We start from the raw sequence: 10811 nt of genomic DNA on the forward strand, positions 1-10811 counted from the left end.
CCTTTGCAGGGCCCAGCAGGGCTCTCCTGAGCTGCCCTCGCCCAGCTGCACACAGACCCTGCCCCAGCCAGGGCCCTGCACACAGGCAGGTTTCTGTAGGGCCGGGCCGAGGGCACACAGGGTGGGATGGGCTCTGTGAGCGCTGGCAGGGACAAGGCGCCTCTCAGGAGGGAATGTCCAGGCCCAGGGAGATGCTCAGGGAAGCAGAGGGGGCTGAACAGAGCAGTGCTGGGGGAACAAGCCCATCCAGCCCCTCACCTTCCATCAGCCACAGGGAATCCTTTGCCTCTCACATTTCTCAGAGGCAAACTCTGGGTGCATCAGGAATGCTGGGGATTTCTGACCTCAGAGAGCCAGGAATGATGCGTGGGTAGGAAGACAATTCCTAAATCCAGCTCCTGCCATCTATTTCCCTTAGAAGTCTGAGTGCAGATGCTACCAACCCTTTCTGTGTTAGGAGTGATTCCCCTGAGAAATCCTTGTCGCTCTGCCACATGGCCACAAACCCAGGTCAGCAGGGCAGGGATGTTTCCTCGAGAGCTCCCATGCACAGCCGTGGCTGCTCCTGGCACACACAGCCAGCACAACTGGAGCTCAGGCAGGGACCTGGGTGAAGGTTTTCCCAGATCAGGAACAAGGGTGGGTGAGTCCCAGCAGGACAGTCTACAGGGAATGGCCCAGGTTTGGCTCCAAGCAACCTCTCCTTGAGGTTGAGTGACTTGTCACTGTCCTTTCTGCCTGAACAGGTCCCCATGTGCAGCCACAGCCAATGTCCAACAGCAGCTCCATCAGCCACTTCCTCCTGCTGGCACTGGCAGACACGCGGCAGCTGCAGCTCCTGCACTTCTGCCTCTTCCTGGGCATCTCCCTGGCTGCCCTCCTGGGCAACGGCCTCATCATCAGCGCCGTAGCCTGCGGCCACCACCTGCACACGCCCATGTTCTTCTTCCTGCTCAACCTGGCCCTCAGCGACTTGGGCTCCATCTGCACCACTGTCCACAAAGCCATGCACAATTCCCTCTGGGACACCAGCACCATCTCCTACACAGGATGTGCTGCACAGGCTTTCTTCTTTCTTTTCTTCATCACAGCAGAATTTTCCCTCCTGACCATCATGTGCTACGACCGCTACGTGTCCATCTGCAAACCCCTGCACTATGGGACCCTCCTGGGCAGCAGAGCTTGTGCCCACATGGCAGCAGCTGCCTGGGCCAGTGCCTTTCTCAATGCTCTGCTGCACACGGCCAATACATTTTCCCTGCCCCTGTGCCATGGCAATGCCCTGGGCCAGTTCTTCTGTGAAATCCCCCAGATCCTCAAGCTCTCCTGCTCCAAATCCTATCTCAGGGAACTTGGGCTCATTGCAGTTAGTGCCTGTTTGGCATTTGGCTGTTTTGTGTTCATTGTTTTCTCCTATGTGCAGATCTTCAGGGCCGTGCTGAGGATCCCCTCTGAGCAGGGACGGCACAAAGCCTTTTCCACCTGCCTCCCTCACCTGGCCGTGGTCTCTCTGTTTGTCAGCACTGCAGCATTTTCCTACCTGAAGCCCCCCTCCATGTCCTCCCCATCCCTGGATCTGTCAGTGTCAGTTCTGTACTCGGTGGTGCCTCCAGCCCTGAACCCCCTCATCTACAGCCTGAGGAACCAGGAGCTCAAGGCTGCAGTGTGGACACTGATGACTGGATGCTTTCAGAAACATTAAACTGCTGGCCAATTTCTGCAAATCACTTTTAATAAAAGTCATCTTTGATACTTCCTGTTGGTTTCATTTTGGAGGTTCTTTTTCTGTATTTTACTATTTCCATATTGTCCTCAAGGAAATGTCTTTGTTCACTTCTCATTTTATTTCTCTCTACCTTCCCTGTGGCCACAGACTGTGTCAATGAGGGGCTGCGCTCTTGGTGGCTTTAAAGGAACTCAAGGATGTCCCAGCAAAGTTTTCTGCAGAGATGCCCTTTTGGTACCTTCCCTGGAGCTGCAGCAGCAATGTCTGTGTGCAGAGCTGGGGGCAGATCAGTGCTGGCACAGCAGCTGTGCCCAGCAGCAGCAGCGCTTGGTGTTGCCAGTGCTGCTCCCGTGGCCCTGCCCCGCTGCCCTGGTGGCCCTGGTGTTGCTGCAGGGCCTGAGTGCTCTCGGGGCCGGGCACAGTCCTGGGGGTGGCAGTGCCGGGGCTGCAGCAGGGACAGCCCATGGGCACTGCTGGGGCAGCGCTGACGCCTCAGGCCAGGGCCTGGGGGCTCCAGGCTCCTTGCCCAGGCTCTCTCAAGAACACGGCCAGGTCAGTCTCTTTCTCCTCACAACAACTGACAGAACAAGAGGACACAGATTTAAGCTGCACCAAGGGAAATTCTGTTGGATATTAGGAATAAAGTTTTTGATGGAAAGGGTGATAAAGTACTATAATTGCCTGTCCAGGGAGGTGGTGGAGTCACCATCCTGGGATGTGTTTGAAAAAAGACTGGATGGGGCACTCAGTGCCATGGTTTAGCTGAGGTGGTGTTAGGGCATTGGTTGGACTTGATGATCTTAAAGGTCTCTTCCAACCCAGCAATTCTGTGATTGTGTGACATCACAGACCAGGTTGTGACATCATATAGTAGGCTGTGACATCACTGGTTTATTATGTGACATCACAGAGCAGGCTGTGACATCACAGAGGAGGTTGTGATGTCACAAAGTCGGCTGTGACATTACAGGCTGGCAGTGTGACATCACAGAACGGGCTGTGAGGCCACAGAGAAGACTCTGCCATCATAGAAAAGGGCTCTGTGACATCACAGAGCAGCTGTGTGATGTCACAGAGAAGGCTGAGACAATACAGAGTGGGTTGTACCATCACAGAGCTGACTGAGAAATCACAGAGCAGGCTGTGACATCACAGCGAGGCTGCATAACATCACAAAGGTGGCTGTGACATCATAGAGCTGGCTGTGACATCACTGGATGTCTGTGACATCTCAGGCAATAGAGAGTAGGCTGTGACATCACAGAGCACCAGTATGAAATCGCAGGTGGCCTATTACATCTCAGAGTGGGTTGTGTGACATTACAGAGTTGGCTGTGTGACATCACAGGGGCTGTGTGACATCACAGGCATGTGTGACATCACAGGGGCTGTGTGAGGTCACTGGGGAGGTCGCTCCATCCCAGCTCCCCCTCCCAGTTCCCCCAGAGAAGTCCAACGCTGCTCGTGCACAGCGGGGTCCCCTGTACCCCCGGGTCCCCCCGCCCCCGGCGCTGTATCCTCCCCCCGAGGATGTTCCACGAGATCGACCCCAGAGCCTGACACGGGGCCGGGGGCTGGGGCTGTGGGGGAGTGGGACAGGGGGACAGGGACCCCCCGGCAGCATCCCCGTGTCCCCCAGGGCCAGAGCCTGGGCCAGGGCTCCTTCACCCTGTTACCAACGAGGGCTTGAGAGCGCAGAAAAAATCCCCAGGAAGAGATCAGCAAAAACCAGATTTAATATTAAGCGACAGCACCACAGAGTTCCTTGGCAAGAGTCACTCTGCTCCTGACTGGACACTGCAGGCACACCAAGGAAACAAAGCAACAACAAAACCAAACAGAATCCAGGCAATCAAACCAGAAATGAACCGGGAACTAGGGCTTTCCTTCCTATGGAAAAGAACTGTCCTTCTCCTGCAGGTACCCATGGCTACAATTGGGATTTCACCTCCAACACTGCCTGTTGTGACAGACTGGAGGAGATTGTTGGCTGGAAACATTTCATGTGTGGGGAGGAAGGGGCAGGTCCAGCCTTGCCCTGCCCTGGAACCCCAGCCCTGCCCTGCCCTGGAACCCCAATCCCCCCAGAGCCTCTATCCCAGCCCAGCAGTGTCTGCCAGTCCCTGGCACAGCACAGGCAATGCTCCACAGCCACCTCTGGAGCCCCCAGCCCAGCTCCTGAGTGACCAAATGACCCCAAGTCCCACCTGGGGGAAGGGCCCAGGAACACCAAGGGGTATTTATGGCTGAGCACAAGGCAAGCACACATTTGACCCTACCTCCCCTTGGAATTTGTATTTTTTTGAGAACCACTGGAATCCAGGAATTGGTAGCTCTGTGTGTGCTTCTCTAAATCTTATTTTTCTCTATTTCTGTGTCTTCTTGCGAATTTTGATTAACTTAAAATTGAACAGGATTGGAGCTTGTGAAGTTGAATGGGCCAAGTTAATGCTCTGAGAAGTGTTTTTGTTGATTAAATGTTGTATAAGACCTTTTGCCAAAGTTTCTCTGATCTTCTAAAGTTCCCAGTAAAGGCTGTTTTGTTGTTTGGAGCTCATGAGAATCTCTTGTTGGTATTTCTCCAGTGCATCCAACTCAGAGGACACAAACAATTGCAATTCCTCTTAAATGTCTCCTTGAGAGAGTTGTTTGGGGGATGGGAGTCAGGGCTTGTGTGTCCTGCTTGGCACAGCCCAGGCAGGGCTTTCACAGCCACATTCCACACTCCGTTTCCCAGCTGGAGGCTCTGGTGCCTCTGAGTTCGGCTGCCCCAGCCCCAGGGACGCTCTCCTTGTCTGCCCATTCCCCCACGGTCTCTGGGCAGGGATGGCCTCAGTGGGGGCTGCTGACATCCTCAGCAACTTGGAGGCTGCTGCTGAATTTTACTGCTCCAGAGGCTTCTTCAGCCTTCAGCTCTTCAGTTCAGGAATTCAGTGTCCCAGAGCTCATTAACATTCAGAACAGATTAACAAGCCAAACCTCTGGGAATAAGGTAAGTGTTCAAATAATTTGTGATTATTTAGCCCAATTACAGAAGCCTCTTCAAAGTGAATACACTACATTTTAGAAGACAGTGAGAAAATATTTTTTTTGTCCTGTTTAGTTTTTTTTTTCCCTGTTAATACATTGATATGTGCACTCTCCAATTGACACTGAATCCAAGTACCTCCTCATGCAGTTGGAATAGATATGAAAATCAAGACCCTTCATGGCTGACAATCAATCAGACTCTGTCCCTACCCCCACCCCACCATCTCCCCCATCCAAGCCCTGGCACTCAGAGCAGCCTTGTGCAAATCTGAGCTCCCTCCAGCCCAGGCTGCACCTGCAGGTTTCAGCTCCTTGGCTCCAACTCCCACCTGCTTTCCTTGGACAAGGAGCTGCCCGAGACACAGAGGGATGTTCATTTCTTGTCAGCCAACAAAGCCAAGGGAAGGCACAGCTCCATCAGACGCAAAAGTCATTCTTCTCTCTGGCTCTGCCCAGCCCCTGATCCCCACAGCCTGTCCTGTTTCCTTCATCCCTGCATTGCCAGGGACTTTCTGGGACAAGGGAGCTCTGTTCTGGGGATGGAGGGAGGTCCAAGTGCAGCCACTGGAGCAGGAACCACAACTCATCAGGTTTGTGTCTTTTGAGGGGCCAGGAACTGGTGAGACTCAGAGGCACAGGAAGGTTTCTCTTCATGGCCAACATAAAATGTGAACATGATAAAATTTATAAAACATCAGAACCCTTCCCTCAGCTCCTTGTGACATCCCAGCCACATCTGACAGGTCTGCTGTCCACAAGGGATTGCCATAGAGGAAGGATTTTGACAAAGACATAAGAGGTGATATAAAATATAAAAATACAACTAATGTGCTGACTAAGAAGTTATTTAAACTTATGAAAGATTGAGCAACTCCTGAAGTTCATAGCATGAAACCACTGAAGGGAGACAAATTGGAATGACCAGAGAACAGCTGCAGGAGGAAATCTGGGAGCAACAGGAAGGACATAAATCCAGCTGCTCCAAATGAAGAGATGTCCTTAGACATGGCCATTTAACCAGGAGAGCTGGAAACACCTGAAGGGAGAGGGTAATGAAATATTAGACAGAATGTTGATGGCAAAAGGAGGGGGGGAAATCTGTATTTCTTCTCCTGCCGTCACTAGAAGAATCTAGTAGATCCAGGAAATTCCTGTTCCTGCAGGGAATACTTTGCCATTTCTTTGCCATCAAATGACACAGATAATAAAGATTTGCTTGTATATTATGAAAATACCAGATATTAAAACTTTTGCCCCTTTCCAGGCAGACATTAATGCGTGGAAAGACTCTAAAACTCAAAGACAAAGTGAGTTATAACATAGGTATTTTTTCAGCTGGGCACATGCAGGCAACTTCTGCAAAGGCATGAGCATCTAATCACTCTCAGCATTCTTTTTTATCCTCTAAAATGTTACATATACATTAGGTTTTGCAATACAACTATGCATATTCATTTCCTGGCTCCACCTTGTCCTGCTTCATATGCTAATCAGCTTATCAGTCCCTTGTGCCTTCTCCTTCATACTTGTCTCTGGTGGTTGTCTTGGAGGTTGCAGGGGGATGAAGTAAGTGGTCATTATCAAAGCTGTCCTTCTCACCCCATCTTCATGCGCAAGCTTACGGATCCTGTGGTCACAGTCCAAACCATGAGGTTGGTCTAATCAGGTTTGGGGCTCTGAGGAGCCTTGTTATCTCGGTAGCCTTGTAACTTTGTCCTGTTTTGATGAACATCATCCTTCCCTTATCACACATCCTTGTATTCTTTCATATTGCTCTCGCAGGTGCACCCTGTCTTCCCATGACAGGCAGTTAGCACAGTAAAATGCAGCAAATATTAAACAATACATATGTCATGTAAATATATATTTGTAATCAATACTCTTCTAATTCCTAACCCCGTGTCTCACCATCAGCTGTGTGCCCACGACCAGGCAGTGCCACTTGTGCCCTGAGGTGCCGAGCTGGGATTGGATCTCTCAGAGAGGAGCTGAGGGAGAGCAGAGCACCTTGCAAGCTGCAGGTCCCTGCCAGCCCCACAGGGCTCCTGTGCCATCAACATCTGCTCTGCTCCAGCCTGAAACAGGGCCCAGCATGGTGCCGGGACCATCAGAGAGCTGAGGTGTGTGCTGGAATTCAATGCCCTCCCCATGGTGCAGCAGCCCTGCATTTCCCTGCTCCAGCCTTGGTCTCCAGCACAGCCATGGAGGCTCTTTGGGCTCCTGAGTGTTCCTGCTGTGTCCGTGCCCCCAAGGGCACAGAGCAGCCTCCTCTCTCGGGCACTTGCCTGTTTTCCATGCCTTGCACAGGCGCTGGCCCTGCCCCACAAGGCCTGGGCTGAGTCCTGCCCTGCACACTCAGCCAGGCTGGGATGGACACTGATGGTTTCTGTGCCAGGCTCTCTGAGCCCAGCCCAGCTCCCTGCAAGCTCTGCCAGCTGCCCTGAGCTCTGTGCAGCACCAAGGGCCTCTCCCCAGCACAGCCCAGCCGGCTCTGGCCCCACAGCTCTGCTCAGCCCAGGCTGCTCTGGCCACTGGCCCCACGGCCTCAGCCCCTGGCCAGGGCACAGCAGCAGCTGCAGCTCAGCCAGGACTCAGCCCCAGCCATGGGGGAAGGGGCTTGGCCAAGGCCAAAGGAGGCTCCCTGGGTGCCCTGCTCCCCTCGGGCTGAGGTGCTGAGAGCTCTGCAGCCCCTGCTGCCATCCCATCTGCCCAGGCCAGCACAAGAGCCCGGCCTTGGGGCCCTCCAGAGCTGCTCCTGCTCCAGGCCCAGGGCCCATCCCAGAGCTGGGGCAGCCACAAAGCTGTGCCCATTGCTGGTCATTGCTGCTCTGATGGGGATGGATCCTCAGCCACTTGGAGGTTGGTGATGAATTTTACTACTCCACAGGCCTCTTTTTCTCGAGCTCTTCCATTCAGGAATTCCATGAGAAAATCTCATAAATATGAGATTTTCAAAAAATGAGATTTTGTTCAAAACACCCAAGACAAGAAAAGCCCTTGAGAATAATTCAAGTCCTCAATTCTTCTCTGGTTAATTAGACAGATTTCAGTAGTGTGTTCAAAGTGAATATGCTATATTGGAAACAGAGAGAATTTTTTTTTCCTGTTTGTGGATTGATATGAGCAATGTCCAATTGATATTGACCCCCAGCACCTCCTAATGCAGTCTGAACAGATGTGAAAATCAAGACCCTTCATGGCTGACAATCAATAACAATTTGTCCCTAACCACTCCCCACCATTCCCTCATCCAACCCTTGGCACTCAGAGCAGCTGAGGAATGGAGTCACACCCAGGGGTGTCCCCAGGGTTCAGGACTGGGGCCAGGTCAGTGAAATCTCTTGATTGCTGATCTGGACGAGGCCATCGAGGGCACCCTCAGTCAGTTCCCAGGTGAGCCCAAGCTGGGTGGGAGTGTGGCTGTGCTGGAGGGCAGGAAGCTCTGCAGAGGGATCTGGACAGGCTGGAGCCATGGGCCCGGGACAATTGGATGAGGTTCACCAAGGCCAAGGGCCGGGTCCTGCCCTGGGCTCACAACCACCCCAAATCCCTGGCTCTGCCCTGCCCCTGATCCCCACAGCCTGTCCTGTTTCCTTCATCCCTGCATTGCCAGGGACTTTCTGGGACAAGGGAGCTCTGCTCTGGGGATGGAGGGAGGTCCAAGTGCCACCACTGGAGTGGGAACCACAACTCATCAGGTTTGTGTCCTTTGGGGGTCAGGAACTGGTGAGACTCAGAGGCACAGAAAGTTTCTCTTCATGGCCAACAGACCATGGTTGAACAGGACACAATTTAATAACAATCACACTCATCCCTGAGCTATGTGCAATGTCCCAGCAGTGTCTGATGAGTCCACCATCCACAAGTGATTTCCACACTAGAATTGATTTTAGACAAACATCGTTCTGTGATAGAAATAAACACAATTAAGTTCTTGTATCAGGATGATTGTCCTGCAGTGGGGGTAAAACAGCTCAAACAATTCCTGATTTGCAAAGGTGTCAGTGGTGGATGGAGAAGGGAGGTCAGGCTGCTTTTGGTGTTGAGGAAATGCTGAAACCAGCCTGACTCATTTAATCTCCTCCTGGCCTGGCTGATCTCCCCTCTTGCCCCTTCCACCCATTGCCTTTTGTCTCCCACCAGGCCCCCGGTGAAGAGCCTGGCTCTGTGTTCTCCATCCCCTCCTCGCTGGCACTGCCAGGCTGGGATGAGGAGCCCCTCAGCCTTCCCTGTTCCAGGCTGGACAAGCCCAGCTCCCTCAGCCTCTGCTCACAGCCCAAGGGCTCCAGCCCCACCTTGCAGGCCCTTCCCTAACCCTGCTCCAGCTGCCAGACATCTTTCCTGCCCTGGGGAACCCAAACCAGGCCACAGGGACCTGGATAATCCACGTCCTTGATGTCCTGGTCACACAGCCCTGGCCCCTTTTCCCCATGTCAGGCTCTGGGGGGGATCCTGTGGAACATCCTTTGGTGGAGGCTGTGGCTCCAGGTGGACCGGGGGGATACCGGGGGACAGAGACCCCGCTGGGCATGAACAGCATTGGACTTGTTGGGAGAAACTGTGAGGGGGAGCTGGGGCAGAGTGACCAACCCAGTGACCTCACACAGCCCTCCTGGGATGTCACACAGCCCCTCTGTGATGCCACAGCCTGCTCTGCGATGTCACAGCCCATTCTCTAATGTCACACAGCTGGTCTCTGATGTCACAGCCAACTCTGTGATGTCATAATCTGTTCTGTGATTTCAGACCTCTGCCCTGTGATGTCACAGCTGGCTCTGAGAGGTCACAGAGGCAGTTTATGTCATAGCTGCTCGATGACCTCACAAAAACCACTCTGTGATGTCATGGACCATTCTGTCATAGATCACTCATGTGATGTCATAGATCACTCTGTGACCTCATGTTACCAGATGATAAATTGTCTCCACCAGGTGAGCTGACACCTGGAGCTTGTTCTCCAAAACCCCAGGCCTATGGAAACCACACAATGCCCATTGTGTCAGAAGGGGAACTGGAAGTTCACCAGCCTCAGTGTCCTGCCAGCTCAGCCAGGCCCACTGGAACATTGGGGTCCACGACCACCAGGGACCACCAGAGAGACCCCCAGGACAGAAGAACACATGGGAAAAGGGGAGGGGAAATATGTTAATGATTCTGGGGAAATGATTATCAGACGTGTGTTTAGTCCAGGACAATCAATGAACATGTGTGCAAAATACAGACTATGAACAGAAACTTTCCTGTACTCAGCATGCTCGGCTTTGGGAGGAGCTATCCCCCGTGCACCCAGCTGAATAAAGAATGCTGCTTCTTAATGCTGCATTGGTGTGAAGGAGTTTTCTGTTTTACCGAATTTTTGGGTAACACTCCACTGCCAAGGAAAGCTCTGTCTCCTGCTGCTCACACACAGAGAAGGGCTGGTGGCAGATGTGGGGGTCGTTGGCTGCCTGGGGCACAGTGACCATGAAATAATCAAGTTTTCAATGTTCTGTGAAAGAAGGAGGGGCAGCAACAAAACTGCCACACTGGAATTAGGAAGGGCAGACTTTGGCCTATTTAGGATGCTGGTTTGGGGAGTACCGAATCAGGTACTGATTTTTAATGGGAAATAACCCTTAAAAACAAAGGGGTCCAGGGAGGATGGACACATTTCAAGAAAGTAATCTTAAGGGGGAAGGAGCAGCCTGTGCCAGTATGGCAAAAGATGAGCTGGTGAGGAAAATGACTGCCCTGGCTGCCCGTGGAGATTTTGTGGGAAAAAAGTGTGCATTAACTTTGGACAAATGGTCAGGCAACTTAGCAAGTGTTTAAGGATGTTGTCAGGTCATGCAGTAAAAAAAAAAAAAAGAAAGAGGTGTAATCTCAATTAGAGATTAACCTGGCCACTTCTGTGAAAAATAATAAAAATGTGTCTATGAATAAATTAATGGCAAAAGGTGGAATAAGGTGAACTCCTACTCTTTATTGGATGCAGTGGAGAATATAGGAACTAAAGATAAGGAAAAGTCCAAGCTACTTAACACCTTGTTTGTATCAATTTTCAATATTAGGACAC

At 52.0% G+C, this 10811-nt stretch overlaps 1 protein-coding gene across 1 annotated transcript; it reads left to right on the top strand.

Moving 5' to 3' along the window:
• The first annotated feature begins 1093 nt into the window (after positions 1 to 1093).
• LOC137464000 (olfactory receptor 14J1-like) lies at positions 1094 to 1715 on the top strand. The gene has a single exon (XM_068175335.1). It carries the CDS (start codon positions 1115 to 1117, stop codon positions 1700 to 1702), a length of 588 nt encoding a protein of 195 aa, XP_068031436.1. The 5' UTR covers positions 1094 to 1114; the 3' UTR covers positions 1703 to 1715.
• The last annotated feature ends 9096 nt before the right edge of the window (positions 1716 to 10811 follow it).

The sequence above is a fragment of the Anomalospiza imberbis genome, chromosome 34 (genome assembly GCF_031753505.1).
Source record: "Anomalospiza imberbis isolate Cuckoo-Finch-1a 21T00152 chromosome 34, ASM3175350v1, whole genome shotgun sequence".
Taxonomy (NCBI): Eukaryota; Metazoa; Chordata; class Aves; order Passeriformes; family Viduidae; genus Anomalospiza; species Anomalospiza imberbis.